Source organism: Notamacropus eugenii, chromosome 2 (genome assembly GCF_028372415.1).
Source record: "Notamacropus eugenii isolate mMacEug1 chromosome 2, mMacEug1.pri_v2, whole genome shotgun sequence".
In the NCBI taxonomy this organism is placed as follows: domain Eukaryota; kingdom Metazoa; phylum Chordata; class Mammalia; order Diprotodontia; family Macropodidae; genus Notamacropus; species Notamacropus eugenii.
Window position 1 is genome coordinate 48459273 of NC_092873.1, and position 26835 is coordinate 48486107.

The window sequence follows — 26835 nt, forward strand, 5'->3', positions numbered from 1 at the left end:
AAGGAGCAGAGATGATGCCACCACAGCTGCTCTCACAAGCTCTGGGTATTTGGAACGAGGGAGACAGGCCAGAGTGGGGGAATGGATTGGGTGGGAACTGTCTCTTGTGATTAGAGTTTGGAGTCTTGCCCTATCCCTCTACCCTCCCTCCACTCTCCCGGCCCCCAAAGCATCCTGCCCTCAAAGTAAATGTCCCTTTTAGGGCTGCACACATTTCTACCTCCTTAGCTTCTCCCATCACTCAACTCCATGGTGCCTGGTGCCACTCAAGGGTCAGCAAAATCCTCCAGGAAGCTGAACTCTGGACTTGCATGGGGGTCCATTCCAATTCTTCAGCTTGGATGGTGGAGGAGCTCCTGGACACCTGAGTCCCTCCCTAGCATCAGAAGGGCCATTGGAAAGAGTGGGTAGGATCATCTCTGAGAACATGGTCACATTTACACTCCCTTCCCCTCATGTCAGACAGGGTGGAGGATCATCAGCCTTGAGACAGTTAATGACCAGAGAGAATCCTCCAGCCCTAGAAGGTAGAGGAAGTCTCCAAGACCCTTGACCAGGATGGGAAATGCTTAGAGCAGGGAGCTGTTGGGAAAGACCCATGATCTAGATAAGCTGTGCTGGGTTTTTTAAGTTGAAGCATCCACAGCCAGGGATACTTCTAGTAGCTGCTCAGCCTTAAGTGGATTGGTGGGTTTCCCAATGAAGCTATTTCCTTGAGTCTCCAGACAAGAAGAAAAGGAAGAAAGTGATGGAGCAAGGTCTTTCACTGGGGCCAAAGAACCCTGGAGACATTTGCCCAAGGCTTTTCTTCTGGGAACCTCAGGCTCCCCCAGGGACTTGGCAGAGGAGAGAAGTGTCACTGGTTGGATGTTGGGAGAGCCCCAGATCCATTCTGGTCTGGCACTAGAAGGCAGGTCACATCAAACCAGGTTCCATAAAGTAGGTTAGTGTTTACCTACTTGTTTTCTTAAACACAGGAAACTCTTGTGCCCCTAGTGGACCTAGTGGACCTAGTGGACCGGCTTCTTCTGGAGTAGGGTTGGTTAGAAGGGGGAGTGTTAGGCTACCACCCTTCCTCTCAGATAGGAGAAAACGGTCCTTGCCCTGCTTAACCACCAAAAGGCTTATGTTTGTGGGGTGAGAGGCTTGCAGAAGAAAAGGGACCAGCAGGGCAGAGCCGGTCCAAGAGAAGGAACTTGAGCACCCCAAGTGTTGAAAAATCTTAAGTTCAAGAATTTTGCTTTTTTTAATGCTGTATCTGTTAGTTTTAGTGGGTTGTTTTTTAACTCTTACTTCCTTCAGTAAGCTGCTAAAGCATTTCTGTTTTAATGCAGCCTTCTTGTAATTGCAATTATTTGGTAGGTTAAGCCAGTTCTCTTAATGCCGTGCCACAAGCCAAATCTCCTGGTCTCTGAAGGACCCCTATGCATAGCGAGCCCCACCTTCCTCTTTCCCCCAGACTGAGTTGCTGACATTCAGTGACCTGGTGACTCTTCAGCTCTCGGTCCTCATTCCTTTCCATCTACTTTCTTTGAGGAAAAGAGAAGATACAAGGGAGCTTCTGGGCATGACCTTCCAGATGAACCGAATGGAAGCGCTTCCCCATCACCTACCTAGTGTGCACCCATTCTGTAGACTTGGATATTTGGACCATGTTAGCCAAGCTTCTGCCTAGTAAAGGAAGAGGTAGCCCGCCTCTCACCATGCCACCAAGGGGAATCATCAATTCCTGGGAACAGGAAGGCCTATGAGGAAAGGACGTCAGCTTAGCAGGCTGCCTTGTTGACCCTTTTTTGTGACCTGTTTAAGAATATTAGTGCCTGGGAAAGGGCCATTTTTACCTTGAGGATGGATGCCATTAAACAGTTAGACCCTAAAGTAGATAGATCAGAGTGTTGTCTTTTGAGTAGCTAACAGCAACCCAAAGATGACATGATTGGCTGGTTGGCACATGGTGCTTGCTGGGATGGATCTTTTCCCATCCCAAGTGGAAATCTAGCATGAAATTAAGACCACAAGTATTATTGTTTTTCAGAAAGTGTTTTTTAGGGGTGCTAGACTGGGAGCAGAAGAAAAGAGGTCAAGGCTGGAGAAGGCCCAAGATTGCTACCTGGTTGGTTTGCTTTCGAAGATGGCTGCCATCTTTAATTGGAAGCCATCTTGCTCCATACTAAGGTCTAGCTTGATAGCCATTTGAAATGTAGTCCCCTCTCCTCCTCCCCCGTTATTCCCTTTCTTCCAGACACTGGACAAACTGGCTTCTGTGATTGGGGTTGTTTTCCAAGGGAAAGAGTGATGTCTTGTGCTGTGGTCTGTGTGTGGATGTGAGCATTTGTTTCTGTTGTAGCGGGCTGGGCCTGCCTCTTTCCCTGCTTGACCTCAGGTCCTGCTCATGCAGAAGCCAATTTCAAGTCTGGATTGTCCCCTTCTCTCTAATGATCCTTAAGTTAATAACAACAAAAAGACAAATTGAATGTCTCTCTCCTTCCACCTTCCCAGGGAATCTTACTGAGTGGGGCCATTGAGTTGGCCTTCAGCCCACTTCCTATTTATATATATTTTTGGATGTGAGATTGCAGCATGTTCTGTTGTTGTCCTCCAGAGTGATGTCAGTGCTTTGGGCCACTGGGGAGGGGTGCTGTTAGGCAGGGGCAGTAGGTCAGAAGTATATATGTTCTTGGGATGTTGCTTTGGGATGCCCTCAGATGTGGAGTGTTGGACCTGAGCCCTTTGGGGGCCAGGAAGGAATGGGGCAGTCTGAGCTCAAGAAGGAAGGATCACTCCCTAGCCAAGTGTCTGTAGTCAGACCGTGACATGTAATGGACAGGAAGTTACAGGGGAAAGGGAGAGGGAGGAGCGTGCAGGTGAACACCAAGCTAGGGCCCTCTCTACTTTTCTGCCTTCCAGGAGTCAGTTTCCCCAAGTGGTCCTACCCAATTTCCATGGCTTCTAGGATGTTCGGTATCAGGCCAGAAGCAATGGGATAGGTTAAGAGCTTGTACCTGAGACAGCCTAAGTTCTCCATTGAGGTTCTGGGGATATGATTGACTTGGTGGACTGTCTAGAAAGCCATGGTTCCATAGCCTGGGGTAAAGTTCCAAGACCCTCTGGAAAGGCTCTGTGGGCCAGGTTCTCTTCTCAGCTTGGGGCATGGTGTGGATTGATGACTGGCAGAAAATACCTTGGTTGACAGATGGACTGAGAACTCATTGATCAGAGGGTAGGAAAATTGGTCTTTAAAAAGTAGCGGGATGGGCAGAGGAAAGGAAGAGCCAAAATCTGCCCTCTTGGAATGGGAGGGATGTCAATTTGTTGTCTGAAAGTTAGCAGCAACCAGAGAGGGTCCTCTTGTGAACATTTGCCTTCTGGGAGTAACCAAAATGATGGTTTTCTATCTGAATGGAAGGATGGGTGTGTGTGTGTGTGTGTGTATGTGTGTGTATGTATGTGAAGGTATCTGGATGAAAGTGTGTGGGTGTGTGGAGGTGTCTGGATGGGGGGGTGAAGGTATCTGGATGGATGTGTATGTGTGAGTGTGTAAAGGTATCTGGATGGATGTGTGAGTGTGTGAAGGTATCTGGGTGCGTGTGTGTGTGTGTGAAGGTATCTAATCCACTCAATATTGAGGGACAGACCTGGCTAGATGTTTGCTTATCGGTGCAGTTTACAGAGTGTGTGACCAGTAATGTCATGGACCCCTCTGTCCTTGGGCTCGGAGGCCCCCACCCATCTTGTCTGCCTGCTGCCCCTGGAATGCTCGGTACATTGTGCGTGGCTGTGTGCACCTTCTATCTCTCTGATGGTTGCACTTAGTTTTGTTTGTTTGTTTTCCAAATAAGTACTGTAGCAGGACCAGAAAGGACACAGGAGGGGGACAGAAAGGAAGGGATGCTGAATGTCCTTAGGGGTATCAGCCCTGGCTGGTGGTGTTACCTCATCCCTCTTTCAGATGCCCTCTTTTTAGAGCCTGGGGGCCGTTGTTACTTTGAGCCTGTGGAGAACGGGACACTCTGTCCCCTGCGCCAAGTACGGTGCCTGCCCATCCCCTAAACCCATCCCTCCTCACATGGAGAGCATGGACCTCTTCAAGACTTCCATCCCATCTTTCAGCCCCAAACCAGGCAGAAGACCTTAGCTTCTTCTGGTAGCTCAGGCCAATGAGGTATTTTCTTTTTCTAACGCATCATGTCTCCTCCTACCATATTAAGAGTGCAAAGGGACAAGGGAAGAACATTCTGGAACATCTGGTCTGGGGAAGAGGGAACAACTGATTCCCTTCTATTGTGATATCATTTGGCAGGATTGAGGGCCAGTTGTAACCTGGTCAGCTCCTTACCTTGCCTTGGACCCCAGAAGAGCAGTTCCCCACCCCCTCCCCATAGCCACCACTACCTTCTCCATCTCTCCCTGCTCTGGAATGCTACAGAACCATGGTCCAGGTGTAACCCCAGCAAAACCTTGGACAGGGAAACAGGCATGGCCTGGAGCCCAGAAGTCGCCACCAAACAAGGCCCAGTGGGAATAACATATTTGGGGAAGCTACTGGGCATGGGTAATAACAGTGTAAATTCTCTTATGTGGAAGGCCCTGGGGCCCTCAGAAGGGCTTGGAGGGTTCACAAACACTGCTGCCACCAGAAATGAAGTGATGCAGAGGTGAGGGGTGAGGGGCAGGAGAGCTCACGACTGTTGGGTGACCGGTCGCTCTCTCTCTGTTCTCTGACTGGTGTCCCGTCCATCCCCACCCTATCCCCCCATTCCTAGTTCTTTTATGTGTTGTCCCTCCCTCTTTCTGAAGATGCCGGCCCAGAGCACTTGGCTAGGACCATCCCTGAGTCACCCAACAGCTACACCACCAGCATCAGCCACTCTGGAGCACCTTGGCCTTGTGGTTGGGATGGATGGGAATATTGGTGGGGTGAGGGAGTGGGGGAAGCCACGAGGCTACTTCGGGGTTCCCTCTCCTCCCTCCAGTGTCCTCCCATTTCTTTGGAGGTCTTGGGCAGAAGAGAAACAAAAATCCTGGAGATTCACGTACTGTACAATGGAGAGAGAAAGAGGAAAAAAATACCTAATGTCCCCAAACAAATGACAGTATATTTTGTACTTTGTAAAGTGTTAATTAAAACAGAGAAAAAAAGTTAACCAAACATTGTCTTTTTTGTACAGATCAAACCGATTGAGAGAAAGCAAGGTGTGACAGGGTCTTTCCAAGATGCCCCCTTGCCTCCTTCCCTTTGCCTGCTCTCTAGACCCACCCCACCCCCCAGACAAGGAAATGAATCAGTGCTCTGGGAGACCCAGAATCCGAGGTCTAGACAAAGAAGGGACTTCAGAGCCCCTCTAGTTCAGCTGAGGAAACTGAGACCTAGTGAGCAAAGTGATGTGCCCAAGGTCACACAACGCCACTTAGCAGTAGTCAGGATCCATGTTTCCATCTGCTCCAGTGGGCTTTCTGGGACTTGGAATCTGATGGAAGGAAGAAAAGATTCCTGAATTGTCCCTGCCCTGGGCATCATCTTACCATGCCCTTTGGGGTTCTAGAGCAATGGAAAGATGGACTTCAGAAGTCATCCAGTCCAACCCCATTGCTTTTACAAATGGGAAAACTGAGGTCCAGAATGATTTATCTGAGGTTATTCAAGTAGTAAGTGGCAAAATCAGGAGTTGAACCCAGGCCTACTGTGCTCAGAGTGCTCCTTCCTAACTAAATAACCAGTTCCTCAGGTTTACTTCCTATTATATAAATAGTGACAGAGTGAACTCCCAGTGAGAAAAGGCCTGCCAGGGCAGTCAGCTCTACATATGAAAAGTTGCCTGGGGCACTGAGGGGTTAAGTGACTTGTCTAAGGTCACACAGGCAGCGTGTCAGAGCAGCAGTGATACAGGCATCTGATATCCAGTTTTAAGGTTGATGACAGCCCAGTTGTTTGATTTGTCATTTGGACCTCACAGCAAACATGGAGAGTCAGCAGTATTGTTATTAAACTCAGCAGATTTTAAGGTTAGGAGTAAGCATGCTGTCCAAGGCCATGTACTCTGTCCTCCTGGGCCTACTTTTATAGAGAAGAAAAGGGGCTCGGGGAGGTGGTGACCAGGTGACCAGATCATGGACCATGGTCACAAAGCTCTGCATTAGAGGTGGCAAATAACTCAGCCTCTCTCCTGATTCTGAACCTACATCGTGATGCTGGGGAGATGAAGACATCCTCTTACCCATCCTCAAGCGACTTTATTCACCTACCAGATCTGAATTCTCAAATCAACAAGTATTTGGTTCAACACAGTAAGACTTTTGAGACACCCAATGGTAATACTCCAATGGCCCTGCCAGGTCCTAGGGATAGAGGGAAATATACCTTGTGTTCTATTGGGGAAAGCAATATGTACATAGAAAAACATATACCAAATAAATGCCAGGTAAATAAGGAAGGAGAGAAATAGAGACCAAGAGGGAGGGAGAAGAAATCAGTGCTGATGGAATCCCCGAGAATTCTGTAGTTAGATCAGTCTAGAGCAGTGACTGCAGGCTTGGAGTCCTCACACGTCAAATCTTTTCACAACAATACCAAGACATTTTCATTTCTAATATGATAAATAGTGCTAGCTCTGAGTTGTGATAAAAGTTCTTGGGTAGGAGGTCCTCAACATTTAAGAGTGTGAAGGGCTCCTGTGACCAAAGAGATGGAGAAATTCTGGTCTGAAGGAAGGAGGGGAAGTAGAAACCAGAACAAGTTGGGACAGATTTTGGAGGAGTCTCTTTCTCAGGGGAGTGCAGCAATATTTAAGGAAGGGAAAGCCAATCCCTGAGTGCAGGATGGACATGGAGGAAGGCAAAGAGGCCAGCCACGATGCCATAGGAAGGAGAACAAGGTGAGAGCCTCCCAGCCGCACACTGAAACCTCAAGAATCTAGCAGTGGATGAAATGAACACCCAAGGCCTTTTCATAATTCAGTGCTTTTGGGAAGATGAGAAAATCAATGAGGGGTTTTAGGTGGATCTTCTTCCTAGATAGTCAAATCAGAGAATGATAGATCTGGAAAGGAGGTACATGAGGCCCAAATGACATGCCCATGTCACTTAGCCAGAGAGCATCAGGCTTCTCCCTCAGGCGTGGTCCATGGCTGAAGCTGGCTTATTCCCATCTCAGGGCAGTCACTAGATGTCATGAATGCCGTGTTATCCTATGCATCATGCCCCAGCTATAAGGCAGTTCTCCAAGCTGTCATTTCTAAAGCTGAGTGATTTCATCCCTTCTCTTGCAAGCCCTGCCTCAGGGGTGTCAAACAGAAAGCTCTCTGCCATGTGGCAGAATCAGATTAAAATGCAATTGGGGTAACTGGGGACTATTAAATAAAATAAAAATACAATAGGACATAGATAATGTTAGTATGTGATTTTCTAAGTCAATATGCAGCAGCCAGGATTCCTTACCTGAGTGGGTTTACAGAGGAAGTAAATTGTTAAGGTTAGGGGTGGGAGGAGGAAGAGGGATTGGAAACTGTAGGATCCAACTATGTAGAGTGAAGGCAGAACTGGGAGGACGTATAGATGACTTCTGGCTCTGAATCCAAGGTCTTTTTCGCAGTACAATGCTGCCCATTAAACACACTCTTTAGGCCCTCTTTCCCAATTCATAAGACCACTGGTTGGTTGGGCCCTGGCTATAAACTATTCCCAGGATTCCAAGGGAAACCCTGTTGGGGACTGTCCTCCAAAACATTAGCTCATTAGCCCCAACCAGTGTGCCAGTAGAATCAGATCTTTAGTAAAAGCATTTATTCAAATGTCACTACAGTAATTATAAATGACACACACAGCCCTCCAACAGGAGGGTTACACTCCCACAAATACACCCAGAGTCCAAGAAGAATGGACCAAGGGGCATGTATAGGGAACATGACACCGACAAACTTTTCTATCCTACAAAATTCCTTTTCTTGTGATAGGAAGTGGTGTGTGTGTGTGTACAATCAACAAAATAATCAAACCCTGATTTATAATGCCTGCAGATTTCTAAAGTGTAAATGTTGACTGAAAATCTAGCAACAGACTCTTTAAAATAGATTCCAGCACACCCCTGGAAAGACACATACATACACACATGCATATGTGCGTGTAAATAAACATAGCCCTTGCCTTTGTGGAGTTTTCAAGCTTGTAGGCTTACAGCATAGATGATTGGATGGATGGATGGATGGATGGATGGATGGATGGATGGATGGATGGATGGATGGAAGGATGTGTGTGTTTGTCCTTCGTTGCCAAAGAAGACCATGCCATCAGAGAAGTAATGACATGACTTGCACTTGACTTTGTTTTGAGTGAGGGAGGGCTGTGCAGGTCACCAGCTTCACTTCTCCTCCAGAGCCATCTGAATCCAGTGACCAGGTATTCATCAGGATGACTGGAGATGACTCAAGATGAGGCAATTGTGGTTAAGTGACTTGCCCAAGGTCACACAGCTAGTGAGTGTCAAGTGTCTGAGAGGAGATTTGAACTCAGGTCCTCCTGACTCCTGCACTGCACCACTAAGCTGCCCCATAGATGGAAAGATGGATGGATGGATTTACATATATGTATGTGTATATATATATATACACAATTAAAATAAGACATGGTTCCTTGCCTTTGGAATTTTCAAGCCACCAGGCTTTACTCAGCACACAGACAAAATGTGTCTTGGATGATGCTCCTGGTGAGTGAAGCAAACAAGTGAGAATTTAACAGTCAGCAGCAGCAAACTCCCACTTAGCACACACTAAGTGCTTAATAAATGCTCTATCTCTATAGTCTGTCCAACTATAGTTCTGCCATGGAACATGTACCAGAAGCTGGCGGGTCTATTAAAGTGGCACAGTACAGGAGATGCACTGATAGTTCATGGCACTCTATGCCCATTTAGATGGATCCAGTCCCTTTTAGATTGGGGTTCAATTTAGATTGAGGGGTGTCATAGATCCCCCTTAGCTGTCCAGTGAAGCCAAGGAGTGCCCCCTTCTCAAAATGTTTTACATGCATAAAATAAAATACACAGTATTACAAAGGAAAACAATTATAGTGAAATTTGGTTATTTCCAAGTTCACAGGCTTTCACAATCTCTGCTCTAAATGAAGGCCAAGGCACAAATTCGGATGCCCTCCTCTCCTGTAACCTGTCCCTACTCCCCCAACCAGGCTTTGTTGGCAGTTTGTAGACAGAACAGGAATGAGGTTGTCAAGCGATCTGGGTGTTTCTCCATCTTTTGTCTGTGCTGTTCATTGGACTTGCTGTGTGAAGGCTACTATAAATCACCTGATAGGCCACAGGCTGCCAGCTGGGGCTGGATATAAACTGATTATGAGTGGCATGGGTGGAAGTGCCCATATAACCCAGGAGGTACTGAGCACACTTCATGAAGTTTTAACTCAGACATCGACTGTTTCACCAATGGAAACTTGTAGCCCACAGATACAGGATGGCTTTTTTTTTTCACCACAAAAATTAAAGTGGGTCAAGGGGCCAGACTGGCTTCTACATAAGCGATGACTTAAAAAAAAAAACAAAAATCTAAGAAAAGACATGTTGGAAGTTTCAGGTACTTTTCAGAGTAAAAGAAGGTGTTTTATGAAGTGTGATGAACTTTTGAGAGTCAAAGATCACAGAAAAGTCAGAGCTATCGATAAACATTGAGCACCTACTATGTGCATTGTGCTAAATGCTCAGGTTACAAACACAGATAGAAACTGATAGGTCTTGCCCTCAAGAAGCTTATAATCTAACAAAAGCCAAGACTCAAAAGGAAGCTGCAAAGAGGGGTTGGCAGGGGCAGGGGAGATGCCCAAACACAAGGGCATGAGAGAGGTCCAAAGAAGCCCTAAATCAAGGTAGCTGGTGGTAAATGGGGGAAGACTGTGAAGACTCTTAGAGGCCTTGAAACCCATGGCCCTGCTCCCCAGCCAGAGCTGGAGAAAATCTGAGGGATCATCAGCCAGTTCTCCCCTTGGCTACTTGTATAACCCTGGGCAAGTCATTGAATTTCCCCAGGCCTCAGTTGATTTATCTTTAAGACTAGATAGCCTTTGAGGTCCTGTCCTGCTCTAAATCCTGAGATCCTGGCCCAAAGGAGGAAATACAACACAAAGTCATACAGGTGTTTGGAGAGCTTTAGACTCCTTGCCATAAGAAATTTATTGAAGTTCATTTGGAAGATACCAGCAGATTCTTTGGGTCTCCAGTTCCCTGCACAGCGTAGGTGCTTAATAAATGCTTACACATAGGCTGTAAGCTCCTTGAGTCTTTGTCTACCCATTGCCCAGTTTAAGCCTGACACACAGTAGGTACTGAATAAAAGCTTGTTGACTGATTGTAAACTGAGGGTAGGGACTGCCCCCTTTTCGTCTGTACCTCCAGGATCTGGCACCCAGTAAAGGCTAATGGATCCATGGACTCGTGGCTAGAACCCTCACCCTCTCACACAGCTCTGCCCAGCCCATGGCCATGGGCAGCATCTTGGAGCAAACTCGGATTTCCATCTTACTGCAGGTTCAGCCCCTCACAGAACAAAGAAAAGGAGAGGCAGGCTTTGGTTTGTGTTTCCCGTTTCAGGTTAACGCTCTGCAGAGGGAACAACGTCCCTGGTGATGAGGGGTTGATCGCATGTGGCTAGTGGAGATGACCTGTTAACAAATCAAAATGAGGAGACCCCGCTGGCCGGAGCGTGGGGGCTCCCTAAGTGGCATCATTCTCTTTCCTGCCATTAACCTCTGCCAGGGTTGCAACACAGACCTTCAGAGGGGGCTATTCAACTTGGCAGACTGAACTGTAAAATGTTTTTTATTTTTCTTTCATTATAATCCCAAATTTGTGCCTCTGTTTCCAGAGTTTAACATTTCATGGCCAGTTTCCAAATGGCCAGGTGAATCAAAGCTCTCTGCTGGTGGCTAGAATTCCAGTCCCTTGTCCCAGTGAACATTTCCTTGTTTTCCATAAGCAACTAACAAATGACACATTTTGCTTTATTCAAAAAGTAAGAGAAAAGGCTTCCTTACAGGCACAGTTAGTGAAATTCTTTCCATAAAGTTACACTTGTGGGTTGAATTTTTTTCTCCCAAGCAAAGCTCACTTGAAGGGGATTTGGTGGGGGGCTCATGCCCTGCTGCTTGTCCTGGGGGCAGGGGGTGGAGGGTGGGGAGAGACATTTAACTGAGCTCCTGGGCTCAGACAGCAGCAGGGAACCCTAAGAGCATCATCAAGACATTCCCAAGAGAGCAGGGTCTGAAACAGTCTGTCCCTCCCTCCCTCCCTCCGCAGAACAAGGACGCACAGGAGGGGTCTAGTCTGTCTACCCACAGCTAGGTCTGGGCCGGCCTCAGGGATGCCAGGTCAGACACAAATGAAGTAATCGCCGAGAACATGAGGCTCTGGCAGCCTCACCAGGGGCCATGGAAACCCCAAGTCAACTGTGAATTCTGCGGGGTCATCTCTTCCTGATCAAACACACTCAGCAGGGCCCAAGGCCAGTTTCTGCTCCACCGGCCAGAACACCAGAAAGTACTGCTGTGTCCATAGAAAGCTGTCATTTTATTTGCTTGATAAAAGTTGAAACATATGAATGGGGAGATCTGGCGCCAGCGGCCCTGCCTCCCTCTCCACTGCTGCAGGGCTGTTGTTGGTGCAGTCCGCCCAGCACCCTGCTGCCAGGGAGGGCCACAAAGAGCCCCAAACTGGGAGTCTGTACATATGACCCTTGGCATGGAAGGAGTTTGCCGTAAATGTGACCCTGAGAGAAAGGAAGGTGGGGGCTGCATCCTCACCCCCACCACACAAGCATGTGCACACACTGGCCTAACAGACTCCACCCAGAGGGATTCCCCTGATCTAGTCACTGGCTGGAGCACAGAAGCATGATCCAGGGGCCCAAACCCACCAAGTCCGACTGACTAGGTGATGGGATGCAGCTCAGAGAAGGCAGAAGCTCAAGGAGAGAGGGGCTGGCTTGTCTCCGAGAGCACCGAGGGCCAGGGGGCTGTGCTTCTGGAACCCAGGGGAGGTGGCAGGCTTAGATGAATGACTTCGCCAGAGTCACCATGTGATCCACCCCACAGGCCACTTGTACTGGCTCCCCTGGCATCGTCACCTAGAAAACAAGACCCAAAGTAGGGGTGAGGCTGGCTGGGAAATCAGACCTGGGAGGGCCCTTGAGCTCATCTCACCCTCCCCCCCCCCCCGCCCCCCCCCCCCCAGCCACTCACCCATTTTACTGATGACAAAAGGGATATCTAGGGAAGCAATTTGCCCATAGGCCACCCAGAGGTCAGAGCCAGGATTTGACCCTGGGTCTTCTGACTCCCCATTCTGGACTCCTAGCACAGCTCCACAGCTCCACTCAGCCTTGTTCCCCTTGAGCTCCTAAGCTAAGCTACTATGAACAAGACAATGTGTGAAAGGGCTAGGTTCCAAGCTGTGAGCCTGTGTTTGCTCCCCTCACCCCAAAGCACATGCTCCCTGGACACCTGGACACTCATGCCAACAAAGCTCCCCTTACTCAGAACCATCCTCACACAAATCAGCAAAACCCTCACAACCATCAGCCTCAGTATGGTAGAGTCACCCTCTCAACCATAGCCCCAGAAGCCATCTATCACCCGGCTTCAGAAACAACCTGCCTCCCTCCAGCACAAAGAGCTGCCCCCAGGGAGGCTTAAAGGCTCTGAGCCCCCCTCCCCAAAGCAGCCCCCAGGGTACTCCTGACACTAGACCTTCAATGCTCTGCCCCCACCCCAATCAAGCCCAGATTCAATGGAGGCCAGCATCCTTGCCAAGAGGATGCTTCTGACAAATGGAGACACAGTCCACCTCCAAAGCCTCTCACCCCCGGTTACAGCTCTCACTCCATCTCACTCTGGTCTTTAAGCAGCTACCATAGGAATCTGTAGCATTTTACAGAAATGATAAGGCTTTGTTGAGCCAGGGGGAAACCTCTGACACAGGATGCTCTGTCTGTCCAGGGGCCAGGCCCTCAGATGGGACTCCTTGTACCTCTGGGGATGTGCTGCTAAAGCCAGACTCCATGAAGCTGCTTGGGGCCTCTGGCCATTAAGCAAACAAATCCTGGGAACCGAGACTTGGGCCTCTGAGGGCTTTGTCTTCCTTCCCATAAATGACTGAGAAAAAGTGAGTCAGAAAAGCAATTCCAACACACACACACACACACACCTGCTCTGGTCAATGGGGGACAGTTTTCATATGAACTCTTGGCCACCTCCCCATCACCATCAAAAGAAGCCTTTATTTACCTTCTCGCAGGAAAGCATACTCCTGTCTTTGCTAAGTGGACCCACTAGCTACCTGTGCTAACATCCCAATGCCCTTCACCCCCAAATCTAGAGTCCTGATCATTAACACCCAAAAAGCCTGGTCTGCAAGCAGGATCTCCTTCTCCATGTTGGTCCATCACCGCTCCCCCCCAAAGACAGCCTTAGCTATGAACTCCTCAGTGGGTATGACAAATGAAGGGGTGCCCTTCTAAAAGCCCCTGGCTGGGAAGAAGCTCTGGGTTCACTGGAGATCTGCCAGTCCAAAGTGCCACACATTTTCCATTCCTCTAACAGAGCCTGAACCAAGGTCACCCACACTGGTTTTGTCTTCTCTGATGGCAAGGTCCACTTGTCCAACTTCTCCACTAAACTAAGCTTTACTATGGGTGCTGAAAAGGTTTTACTGAAAAGGGACAGTTCAAAGTCCCAAGTGGCCCTTGTGTGATTGATGTAAAAGTCTGGGTAGAGTTAGCAAGGCTGTTCCCTGACTCACAATTACAAAGACAAACTCCTGACTGGAGAGCAGCTCCATCACTAAGGAGCCAGAGCCCAGGGCCAGGCACCCAGGGGGATTTCCAATCTTGGCCACCCCTTGACATATGGACCCCCGCTCCACCACACTCCTTCCTTCCTACAAAGGAGCCCCTGAAAGGCAACACCAACTGGGAGTCATGATCACTTTTCAACAGGCACCTACATCCTGGCTGATCAGTGCAATCCAAAGGTCTGGGCTGTAGGGACACCCATAAAAGGAAGAGGGGAAAAGGAGGGTTCAGAGGAAAGAAAACCAGGCGATCTCCGTATTTATCCTTCTAAAATTTAAGTGCTCAAATCTTAAATCAGTAAGAGAGGGATTTGCCCCCAAATCTTATAACCATCAGAAACACCAAAGTTAAAAAAAAAGAGACCAGATGTTTGAAAGTCTTCAGTTTTCCCTCCATGTAAGTCAGTAAATGACATTTTTCAAAAATTCATACCTAAAGTTGGATTTCTGATCAGACTCCAGTTTTGAGAAGATAATCATATTTCACAGTTCCAAAGGGCACAGCAAAAAGCTGTCTTAGGAAAGAAACCGTTTCTTAATTTAATTAGGTGCCAACACAGTTGGACTTAAAAGCCCATGTGACAGTGAGCTTCATTTTACTCCCAAGAAAATGAGTGAAGGGAACTGCAAAGGTCACACTGTAGATGTGAGGGAGGCCCAAGCGTTCTGCCTGCAGCTCCAAGAGACTTCCCACTATGCCCCACAATTATCAAGGCTTATCTGTCCTCCAGGGAGGGGCTATGTGTGTGTGTATGTGTGTGTGTCTGTGTGTGTGTTTGCGCCTGTGTGTGTGTCTGTGTATGTGCGTGTCTGTGTGTGTGTCTGTGTCTCTTTCAAAGAAAAATAAAACTAACCCATCCATGTTTTTTGCACTCTTCTGCACTGGGGCCCCCGTAGCTTTGGACAAATGAGTCGGGCCCTGCTGGGTTTTCCAGGCGTTGTGACAAACACTGAGTAAGAACAGAAACCTAAGTTCCCTTTGCCCTCCCATGAGCTGATGCCTCCAGACACTGGAGAGTGGTGTTCTTCTGAAAGGGAAATCTGTATCTCGGGCCCCTTAAGAGCCACATTCTCCTATGCCTCTGCATGTTCATTTTTTACACCCTATATATTCACAGAAGCCTTTCCCATTTTTCACACAGCCCAACTTGAAGTAGAGCCCCCATCCACCAAAAGCTCCAAGGACAATGTCAAGATCCCTTCTCCCAAGGACCATCCCACACCTAAGAGAGGCCCTGAGGATCTCCGGCTTTGCACATATCACATACCCCCGTCTCCTTAAATAACCTTACAAAGATCCCCCCCACAAGCCTGGCCCTGGCCAGCCAGCTCCAGAGCTGCCCCACTTTCCCCTTTGAAGCTAAGGTCTGCTTTTATTCCCTTCTGTGTGCTTCTCTAGCCAGACTCTGCCCAGGCTTTGTCTGCCCTGCTCCTGGAGTATAGGCTGGAAGAATGGGATGCCTGGGCAAAGGCCATTTCTTCCAACTGAGCACCCAGAGACCAGCCAGTGAGCCACAGAAATTAAGGACAATGGGACAGGCGCCAGTCCTCAGGCGGGTGTCCTTGGGCGGGGCTGTTGAGAACAAGGGAGCAGGACGCCAGGTGGGGTTAGCACCATCTGCCAATGGGCCTTCATCCACCTCTGCCTTGACTGTCTCCCTGTCAGCATCTTAGCAATCCTGGGGGCTCACTGTGAACTGAAGGTCAGAAAAGGCCTGGCACAAACTGGCTCACGGGGCCCATGGGGTCTGGAGGTTGCTACTGCTGCTCTCTCAGTGACCTGCCCCCCGCCCTCCACCACCAAGGGCAGGCCAGGCTTACCCTCCATGGGAAGTACTGATCTTCCAGGCGGCCAATTCCCAGGCAACCTCGGATGTTCTTACCCCACACAAACAGCTCTCCTTTGTCTGCAAAGAAAAGATACCATTGGCTTGGGGTGGCCCCAAGAGCTGGCCTCGGAGCACAGAACTGGGGACAGAAGGCTTTCCAGAACCAGCACAATTCAAGCAGACTCAAGTCTAAAGAGGCCTCAGGACAGAAGGAATCTTAAATACCAGTTTTTACAGGCCACGATTGTTTCTTCCCACAACAGTCCCCTTTAATGGAAAAGCCTCACAGAATGCTCCTTCACACGAAAAGAAACAAGAACACAAACCCTCTTCAAGACCAGGGTTTACACTGAGGGCCGAAGGAACGGGCCAGCTGACGACCTGGGTGGCATTGGCATCATCTCCAACTGGCAGAGGGGTTGCTCTGCAGCATCACAAACACCCAGCATCCCACACATTCCACTCCCCAAACTAAGTCTAAGACCCTGGGTCCTAGCTCCTCCATGGTCTCTCTTGGCCCAGCCTCCTCGATGAGAGTCTCCAGAAAGCTCGCTGCCCGTTTTATCTGCATCTCTGAGGACCCTCCTCTGCATAAGGCTGGAGGGCTGGCAAAGCCCTGGTGGGTAGATACTCAAGCAGCCTCCCTGCCTCTGCGGCCTCAACAAAAACCTTCATAGCCCAGCCTGGCATGCGCAGAGACAGTGATTCAGGGGGGCTGGCAGCCCCCAAAACAAGGCCACGAGAAAGGAAGGGCCTTGACCTTGGCCCCGCCACCCTGGTGCCTGGATGCTACTTCTCAAGCCTCTGGGAGCCCAGCCCAGAGCTGGTAGGGACATTAGAGGCTGGCTGATCTACACCTGACAGGAGAAGATACTGAGGGACCTGCCCAGATTTAGTAGATGTCTGAGTCAGGATTCAAACCCACATTTTTCTAACTCCAATGGTACTCTCTACAAACAGAAGAAGCCAGGGCCCCCAAGCACAAACACTGTTAACCATACAAGCTGTGCAGTGTGTCCTGCGCATTCTAGGCCAGAGGAAGGCTACTCCAAAATAGGATTTCACTTGCCAAGAGACCCAAATCAGGAAACACCTAACCAGAAGTGATGGCAGGGGCAGCAGACAGGGCATGGTGGGGCTCTGCCTCTCTAAGCCTCCATTTCCTCATCTGTAAAATGAAGGGGCTAATTAGCCCCACTGATCTCTAAAGCTCCTGTCAGTGCTGAATCTGAGGATCTCGGGGATCCAAGTGATTTTTTAAAAATCCTTTACACACACGAAGGTAAAGCCTTGACTTTCCAGCCTTTGCTTCTGTCATTGTGTTTTCTGGTCCATACTTCTACATAAACGTGAACGTCCACCTCGCTGGGCCCAAAGGGCTCCCCTTTCTTCGTGGTGTCAGCTTCGGATGAAGCAGTTCAGTCTGACCAAACCACTTCTCTACTGCCCCCCCAGGGTCGATTCTTGGTGAATCTGTGTGTCTGGGAGAGCCATCCCCAGGCCACTGGATGTTGGAGCCATCCCCGCCCTGGGATACACATGCAGACACACAAAGCCATTTTTACATGAACCTAAGTAAACTAAAGCCCTTTTTGGAGAAAAACATGTTGTGACCCAAAGCTAAGTGGCGATGACTTCTGGGTATGCCCCTCAATCAGGTGGACCACAGCTTCCCACCTATTGAGGGCTCAGAAATCTGAGACCTGGCTCTCAGGCTAGAGGGAGACACCAAAGAGGGCACTGGTCTCATTTGGCTTTGCTTCATCACTTACTGGTAAGTGCAGCAAACTGGCTAAGTCCACAGCGAATGTGGGAGACCCGGACATCTGGGCTGAAATCCGACAAGCCAAAGAGGGTGGGTGGGATCATTTCAGGGAGTGCAGTTTCCATGAGGTTTGGCCCTTTCCCAAGAATCCCGTATCCCCAGACAAAAACATTTCCTTCATCTACATCACAACAAAAAGAACAGGCAGTTAATTTCACTGGCCCTCCCTCCCTCCCTCTCTTTAGAAAACACAGACACTTTCACAGAAATGGGTCACTCCTTCCGCATGGCAAGGGTGCAGGGGCCACTGCCCACATGATGCCACCCCACTCTGCTGTAGCTCCAGCCAAGGACGGAGCTTGGGAGAATCATCTGGCTCAGACCAATCTATCCACCTCAGGGAAGAGCAGGAGGACTTTCTAGCTGTACACTATCTGGACAAGGCCAAACATATAAATGCTTAACAAACTCGAGGCCTGCTCTTAAAAAGATTTAGTTTGCTTTTAACGAAGCTGGTTCTCCTAAAAGTCCTAGGTCCACAATGTTTGATCCTAGGGGTCAAATCTCCCAGAACCCCTGCCTGTGGCTCATCAGACTTCCTGGCATATTGTCTCTGAACAGGGAAACAGAGCCAGAAGCAAAGGTCTGCTTTGGGGGCAGTGGTTCCTTCTTCCCTCCAGGGGGATCATCAAGGAATCAGCTTTTCCTGCTGTTATCCAAGAATCACTGGGAGATCCTTTCACCTGCAAAACTTGACAGTCCCCCTGAGAGAGACTGGAGTGGTAGGGCAGTGCCCAAGCCACCCCCAGCAGCTTTGGACCAAGGGGCTCTTACCGTTTAAGACTGCGCTGCCAGTACCACCACAGGCTGCCTCCTTGACCTTCCCAATCCCAGAAAAGGGCAAGTGCATGGGGACATTCACCTGTGGGTGTACAAGAGACAACCAGGGAAACGAGCTCAAGAAATCTGAGGAGCCTTTTGGCTTGGGTTATGGGTAACTCTGGGCTTTTCAGAAGAAATACTCCAGCAGTCTTTGGGCTGAGGCAGCTTAAGTGGCTGAGGGGCTGGCCAGGGCAGGGAGGAGGCGGGGTTTCTTCTCCTTCTTCCCTGACTATATAAAGTGCAGGGGGCTAAGTCAAGTGGAGCTTCCTCAAAAGTAAGATCAGACTTCCTGACTGCCAGGCCAAGGCTGCCCCTACCCAGAATGGAAAACGTGGAGTTTTGCTTCCATGCTTTTGCTCCTAGTCCCCCTCATAGAGATGCCAAGCAGCCAAGAGAGATAGCCTCAAAGCAGGCTGGGTTTTTTTTTTTTTTTAGGGAGTAACAAGCCTCAAGAAGCATCTCCTGAAGCACCTGAACCCCTCCAGAACACACCAACATCTTCTCAGAAATCCTGCCCCAGTACCTGGGTGGCCTCCGTGACGGAAGCCAGCTGCAGGTATTCCGAGTTGCCCCAGCCAAAGAGGTCTCCATCAGCAGACACAGCAAGACAGGAGTCTCCGTAGGTGGCAACCTGAACTATATTGACTCCAGCAATGCCGCCACCGACCTTGGTGGGCTTACTGGTGATGTTGTAGTGACCCAGACCTGCCTCGGGGCAAAGCAGGGCATCAGAAAACCTCCACATCCCTCAGAAGGCCACCAGGATGTTCTGGGGAAAGGAGGTGACTGCAGGGAGAACATCTGAGGAGCCTCCCACCAGTCCAGGTAAGAAGCGCAGGATTCTGTGGTCCAGCCACTGAAACCATGCAGTGCCTCTCTCGTTCATTAGTCACTGTGACAAACTTTGACAAGAATCAAGCTGCCTAACTCAAGTTCCAGTGATGGCTGCTTTGGGGTGGGACACCAGGGTCCTTGGGCCAGCTCTATGGTCAAAGCGAGAGGTCTGGCGGAAGAGCGACTATGAAATGACTCTCAGGAGAGGTGGGTCCTGAAGTAAGGGCCATGAACAGTAACTCCCAACTCTAACATACGGACCCCTCACCATCCCAGCCCCCAGCAGAGAAGACTGAACATATGCTACCTGTTTGCCCATCTGCCCCCCATCCACACGAGTAGACCTCGCCTTTATCTGTCAGGAAGAGGCTGTGGTCTTGGCCACAGACAACCTGCAAGTAGAGGTGGGAACAGAGAATCAACATGCTGGGGGTGCTAAAGACACACAGTGACCCCCAAGAGTCCCTGAGCATGGGACCTCAGAGCTGGAAGAGGTCCCTCCAGGGCTGAGGGTCCATCCCTGCCAGGGCAAGACTCGCAAGCCCAAAAAGCAGTTAATTATCCAGCTCGGCTCCATCCAATCTGATTCAACAAGCACTCATCTGTGTGGAAGTAGCTGAGCTAGGTTAGGCAGAGAAAACCCTCCCAGCCTTCAGAGAGCTCGCATCTGACAAGAGAACAACACATGTGTGGATAAGTCAAGCCTCCTCATACACAAAGTGACTTTTGAGAGGGAGGTGGGAACACTAAGCTTTGGGGGAATCAGGCAAGGACTGGAGCCTCGAAGGTAGCACGGAGTCCCAAAGGGTAGACAGGAGGAAGGACATTCCAGGCAAAGGCAGGGAGGCCGTAGACAACACACCATGGATTGGGCCAGTCTGGCCAGAACACAGAATACAGATAGAGAACAAAGTGACCCGAATCTGGAAAGGCCAGTGGGAATTGGATTGTGAGGTCCTGGAAACTCCCACAGGGGAGTCTGGCCTTTATGGAGAGGCTTCCTAGTCTGGGGCTGGCAGACAAAGACGTGGATGGAGGAGGATCGACTGGCAGGCCCTGCATCGTTCCTTGGCTCACTGGCCAAGGTGGGACGCTCTGGACTCCCCTGGACACCTCCACGTCCTCTCCTCCCTCCATCACCCCTCATTCCTCTTCTCAATGAATTCGTACCTGACTCAGAGTTTCTCCTCCTTCCTAACTCCTGTCCTCATGCTAGGGGACTCCCTCAGACACCCTCACGTGATTCCAAGCCCCAATAACGTGCCCCTGGACCCTGCCAGGACAGTTGTGCTCCCTCTTCCAAATGACAGCCTTCTCAAACCCTTCTCAACTGTCCTCATGGCTACATGAGGCCTTTCCTTGCCCAGGTTCATTACTGTGACCCATCCTGGATGGGGAAGTCCCCCATCCCCTCAGCCTCCCTCCAAGGCCCTGAGCTCTTCTGCTCTCTGCAGGTGTCAAGGAGGGCAGGCATTCCACTCAAATGTGATTTGTCCAGAAAAAGGGTCCCATGGCAATGCTGTGGGGACCAGTGCCTCACATTCCAGATTCTCCTTCCTTAAAACCCAATGTGGAAATGCTCACTGTCCTACCTGCACCACCCGTCCATCAAAGTCCTGCATTCTGTGCACTTTGTGACTCTCACTGCATGCAGAGAAAAGGAGAGAGATGTAAGGATGAGTGGCCACCCCTCCATGGGCACCCTCTGCCCTCTCCATACACGTCACCCTCCCTATGCTGATTCAGATCCACGTCCGCAAAAACAGCCTGACCCCGACTGGCCCTGGGATTGTGCCGGGGGGAGTGTCCATCCACAGATGCAGAAAGAGCTGCCTGGGCATGGAAAAGTCGAGTCACTTGCCCAGAGTCACACAGGGGGTTTCAGAGGTGGGAAAAGTGGTCGGAATTTTGCTGCCAATCCCATGCTGCCTGCTTCTGGGGCACCTGGCTCTGCCAACGCCTCTGAGTGGCTGCTGTTCTCAAATGAAAGACAATCCTATTCTGTTGTGCCCACTGGGGAACCAGACAAGGAAGAATTATTCACTTCTCAAGACATCCTTAAAAATACGAACTAAAACTTTCTAGACCATCTAGTGATTCCTCATCCACCTTTTAATCTGGTATGATGGAATGGCTGAGCAAGTGAATCTTAAGGTAGCTTATTTGTTCAGTGACATCATCTCCTGGAATGTAGGACCTAGCAGGCAAAGCACCCTGACCTTAGGGCAAGGGGTCCCCAAGGGCTCACCTGTAAACCTCGTCTGCAACCATGGCTCTTCCACACTGCCCGTACGAGTTGTTGCCCATGCTGAAGACTGGAAAATCCACCATGAAATGAATCCGTTAAAGCACTAAGTGAGCACAGCGCCCAGCACACAGTAGGTGCTATATAAAAGCTCTCTCTCCCAACCAGCAGCACCTCACGTCTCCAAAGTGTGGCAGGAGTACAGGGTACAGGAGGAAACTCTCATTCTGACAGACACTCCCTGCATGGGAGGAGAGGAGCCCCAGCTAAGTGCCAGGCCCCATGTTAAGGCCTTTGTACAAACATTACCTCATTTGATCCTCACACCAACCATGTGAGGTAGGTACCATTATTCCCATTTTACAAATGAAGAAACTGAGGCAAACAGGTTTAGGTGACTAGTCCAGGGTCACACAGATAGTAAGTGTCTGAGGCCAGATTAGAACTCAGGTCTGTCTGACTCCAGGCCAGGCACTCTGTGCACTACGGCACCACCTAGCTGCCTCTAATGTCCACAGAGGACATTTGGGCTGGTGTCCAAAGTAGGCCAGAAGTGACCCAACCAGGGGGAAAGGACTGTACCTATCAAAAGTTGGACAAAGCCAAAGCCTTTGTAAGCAGGGCTCCTTCAGCCCCCAACAGTCTACAGACACAAGCTGTGCTTGGGGACTGAACCTGGGCACCCCACGGGCTGTGGGCCTGCTCAGTCATAGGATAGTTCACAGAAGACTCTTACACCAGAGCCCCAGGCCACACTTTCCATGTCTACGGGAGGCAGAGGGCCGAGAAAAGCCTGTGAGAGGGTTAGCACATCAGAATTCATCCTTCCTGTTGCCACGTTTGGTAAATGCCGAGAGCCGGACACGCTCGATTTAACTTGGCCCAAGGCAAGGACAGGGCCCTGCTGCTCCTGGGTACCCTGCACGCAGCCACAAACAAGCTTACCTCCTTCCTTGTCCGTCAGGACTAGTGAGTGGGCTCTTCCACAGGCCACCTGCAGAACCCGGGTCTCCTGCGGTTTGTCCAGAGGCAACGGCACTGGCGATGGCTCCAAGACGTACTCATACCCCCTGCCTGCGACATCCAGCCAACAAAGGCTTGTCATTCTCCCTGAGCCAGGCCATGACTAAGAATCTCATTCCCTCAAGACATGCAGAACACATCCTCTCATGACGCCCCCACCCCCTGCCCACCTCCTTGAATTCCCCCAACATTAGGCATTCTGTCACTCCACCACCCACTCACCTCTCCTACACATGAGATCAGCATTAATGCTTGAAGGAGCTTGGATACCAACCTGACCAATCCCCTTATTTTATGCAGGAGGAAACTGAGGCCCAGGAAGGGTACAGGAGCTGGCACTAAACCAGGTGGGCTGACTGCTGGCGACCACTTTCTGCCGTCCAACAAAGCAGGGACCTGACTGGGCCACTGTCACCCCCTTATGTCTAACTTATATGAAAAATTCTTACCTTCTCAGCTGTTTTCTAACATGATAGTACTGAACAGCAGCACACAGAATGATCCTTCCCCCAGCCTTGTAAAATTAATATACCTTTTTGTTTGCCATTTGAACACAAGCCAAGGCAACTCAACTATGACTTAAGTGGACCACAGAGGCTGCCCAACGCTGCAGAATACTGGCATGTAAACCTGGCTTTGAATTCCATCTCAGCCAGAGGCTGCCTGGCTGGGGGACCCAGGACAAGTCAGATATCTTCTCTGGGCCTCATCTGTAAAATGAGAGGGTCAGACTCCACAGCCTCAGGCCCCTTGCAGCTCTAGGTCTGTATTCCTTGACAATGACCAAAGGAAAGCAGTGCATCCAGTCACATTCGTCTAATGTTTTAACATAAACAACACTTCCTTCACAACAGAGAGATCTGAAGGGCCAGCACCGTGTAACGGCTCTTTTCATTCAGTTATGTCTCACGGGAGCCTCACGATCAAACCTCTGAGGCACATGCTACAAGCACAGTCCCATTTTACAGATAAGCAAGTCTCAGAAAACTTGGAGAGACTGGTCTGTGGTGGAATCTGAACTCAGGTCTCTCCTGACTCAAAGTACAGATAAATATTTAAGTACCTACTATGTGCCAGGCACTGAGCTAAATGCTGGGGATACAAAGAGAGGCAAAAACCAGTTCCTGTTCTCAAGGAGAAGGAAGGCACTGGAATCAAGAGGGATTGGGCTGCAGTCACTACAGACAGGATCTGTAAATTGCACTTGGAGGCAGGTGGATTCCTCTCCTCTTGCCCTCACTTCATTCCAGGCTGCCTGTCTCATCTACACTGACCATTTTCTATTTCTTCCAGGAACCAAAACAGAATCCAGTAGGAGGAGCTTTGTGATGGGAGCACAAAGACACTCACTCTTATCTCTCTGGCTCCTGTGAAACCCAAGCTGAGAATCCTTGTTGAGGCCCATGCCCCAGACCTTGGTGATGTCCTGGGTCTGAGATGACAGCAGCGTGAATCCATAGCCACAGGCAGCAGATGAAATCTGAAAGGCAACCCCCTCACAGTAAGGACCAGCATCTTGTTCACTTACTATAAGTCACAGAAAGGGCTCAGCAGCTCATCAGATGTGCTCGTTAAGGATGAGAGTCAAGGATAAGATGGACAGCGAGGATGAACCCAAAGATCCTAATCCTAGGAAGAGATAAGTCTGGAGGAGAAATTGTGTGTGAGATGTCAGTAGGCCTGGACCAAAGGAGGGAGGCAGGGGCTGCTATGACACGGGATAACATCCAAGGAGACCAGGAGCATGGAGATAAGAAGCCAAGAGAACAAAGACAGCTGATTAGGGAACCAAGATGGTGGAGTACGTGGGGACTGAGGGAGAAGAGAGAGATGATGGTGCACAATGTTGAATGCACTAGGGAATCCAGGAGGAGGAGGCAAGGGGACTGGGATTTGGCTACTGGGTAATCCTTGGCCTAAGAAAAGATACCTTCAAGAGCCGGGTGAGCAAGACAGAGAAGGAAGGGAAGGAGGCAATGGAACTGGAAGCCCTGGGTTCAAGCCCCAGTTCTTGCCACTGACTCAATGAAACAAATCACCTCCCTCCTGAGGGTCCGGCTCCATGAGGCTGCCAGGAAAGGACGGTGCTGAGCACAGAGCACAGCCCAGAGATGAGGGAGGGTTTGGTGTGTTTGTTGTGTCTTTCCCAGGATGATGATGAAACCTGGGGTGGCTGGAGAAGGTGGGGCTGCTCTACATGAGGGAGACCCAACAGAGAAGGGAAAGGAAGACAGGGGAGACCATGGATGGGAGGTGGGGGTGAGGCCCAGCAGGGGTATAACTAGCAGCCCGAAGGCTGGAGAGAGAGTGAACGTGAGCCTGTCAGCAAGGGGCCAAGAATTCATCTTTCACTGGGTCCTGTCCAACACTTTGTGACTCTATTTGGGGTTTTCCTGGCAGAAATACTGGGGTAGTTGGCCATTTCCTTCTCCATTTTACAGATGAGGAAACTTGCCCAGGGTCACACAGATAAGAAGTGTCTGAGGCTGGATTCGAACTCCTCCTCCCTCCATGGCACCCATAAGCTCCTCCCTCAATTGGTCCTGCCTACGATTCCCATCCCACATTTGGCTCCGCCCCTCACGTGTCATTCCCGTCAGCTCCGCCACTCATAGGTCCTCGGCCTGTCCTGGGCCCCGCCCCCAGCTCGGCCCTCATTGGTCCCGGCCTGCCCTTGGCCCCGCCCCCAGCTCGGCCCTCATTGGTCCCGGCCCTCCCCGGCCTCGCCCCCTCGTCTCACCCGGGCATCCAGCTCCAGGCGGTAGGGCACCGGCTGGATGGCGCGGGGCTTGCGGCCTGCGGCGCGCCCGTCGGCGCCGGGCTTCACGAAGGTGGGCACGCCCAGCGCGCCCGTGTACGAGAAACCCCACGTGAAGATGCGGTCCGCGCGCCGCGCATGCTCGCCCACGTACTGGAAGACGGGAACCTCAGCCTCGGCCTCGGCTGCCTCCCGCGGGCTCCGAGACTTCCCAGCTGCCGTCCAGCGCGTCCTTAGCAACGGGCCCGCGCGCCCTGGCAACGGCGGCCCCGCGCGCCGCGCCCACGCGCGCACTCCCCTCCACGTAGCTCCGGCCATTGGCGTACTCGAAGGCCTCCTGCCTAAGGCGCCGCCATCTTGAGGAGCCTTTGACTTTCCTTCCTCTGGAGCCCGCCCCTTCCGTTTCCGGGGCGGGAAGCCCTTTCGGCCATGTTGAATGTGGACTGAAGTGGGCGTGGCGTCATTGTAGGAATTTCACGCGATACCCTTATCGGCGGTCCCAGCCAATCAGCGCAGACCAGGAGGACGGTTCCTCCTCCCCCCCCCCCCCTACTCCCTGCGCAGGGCAAAGAACGGAGACTGCGCTTCGCCCCACCCATCTCCATGGCGCATGCTCAGAGCAGACAGTGCCGGAGGAGCGGGGGGAGGGCGTTGTGGTGAGAGAGTTCGAAACCCAGCTCCGACCCCTGAAGACCCAGGACTAATCCCTCTCTGTAAAGGAGGGGCAACAGACCCTGTGGACGCCACGCCCCGGCCCTTTCAGCCTCCCATTTATCCGGGCTTCTCCATTACAATGTACCCTGAGGGCAAGGGCTGTCTGTAATCCCAGCACTTAGCACACACTAGGCGCCTAATAAATGCGCCTTGCCTTAATGAGGGACCTAGAAAAGTTAGGGGCAGGTATGAGTTCGGGGGTAGACGATGAGTCTGAGATCCCAGTGGAACCTTGAACCCAGTGGAAATGGGGGACAAGAGTTGGAGGAAGGTCATTGGTCTCCTCTGACCCTCGGTGTCTTCATCTGTGACAGGAGAGGATTCGAACCCATGATCCCCAAGGACCTTCCCAGCTCAGCAGCTGCTCCAAAAGGAAGTGCTCCTTTGACACTCACTGCAGCCATCTCTGGGCCTCAGTTTCCCCCTCTGTAAAATGAGAGTATTGGACTTCCCGGCCCCTGAGGGCTCTTCCTGCTCTTTGCTGTCAAGGACCTGGGCGGTGACCACCCCCTGTCAGTGCTGGCCCCCCCAGCCCCAGCCCAGGCTGCTCCCAGGCTGGAAGTCAGAGAACGTGGCCGGGAGGGAAGGAGGAGTGGGACAATCCCCAAGGAATGGAATCCTGGGTCATCACAAAGAGCTGCTGTCAGTGTGTTTGTACCCATGAGTCCCTTTGCTCTGGTCAGAGTGTAGACCCAGCGGTGTATCACAGAGGCAAAGGCTGCGTACCCACAGTTCACAACTCCACCAACAATGCACAAGTGCCCCTGTTTTCCGTTGGCTGCGTTCCTCTTTTGTCAGCCTGAGAGGTGCCAGGGGAAACCTCAAAGTTGCTCTAATTTGAATTTCTCTAGTTATTAGTGGTTTAAAGTTTGGAGTTTTGGGGGTTTTTTTGGTAATATTATTAAGAGGTTGGATTTTTTCCTTTCAGGTCCCCTGGCCTGA

General features: G+C 50.6%; 1 protein-coding gene across 1 annotated transcript; it reads right to left on the reverse strand.

Annotated features, from left to right (window-relative positions):
* Positions 1 to 11544: 11544 nt before the first annotated feature.
* On the reverse strand, positions 11545 to 25568 carry RCC1L (RCC1 like). Its single transcript, XM_072640134.1, has 11 exons — positions 25162 to 25568; positions 23772 to 23901; positions 22344 to 22472; positions 21402 to 21468; positions 20746 to 20797; positions 19461 to 19545; positions 18843 to 19024; positions 18272 to 18359; positions 17445 to 17618; positions 15665 to 15750; positions 11545 to 12119 (listed from the first exon to the last, which is right to left on the reverse strand). The coding sequence occupies exons 1-11, from the start codon at positions 25495 to 25497 to the stop codon at positions 12042 to 12044; spliced, it is 1407 nt and encodes a 468-aa protein (XP_072496235.1). The 5' UTR covers positions 25498 to 25568; the 3' UTR covers positions 11545 to 12041.
* Positions 25569 to 26835: the final 1267 nt, after the last annotated feature.

Bases quoted from the DNA above. Each gene is read 5' to 3' on its own strand.
- RCC1L (XM_072640134.1), bottom strand. From the start codon at position 25,497: ATGGCCGGAGCTACGTGGAGGGGAGTGCGCGCGTGGGCGCGGCGCGCG. The intron at 18,360-18,842 runs GTACTGGGGCAG...GTACACCCACAG, and splicing joins CCGTCACGGAGGCCACCCAG to GTGAATGTCCCCATGCACTT. The intron at 17,619-18,271 runs GTAAGAGCCCCT...GTTGTGATGTAG, and splicing joins TGGCAGCGCAGTCTTAAACG to ATGAAGGAAATGTTTTTGTC.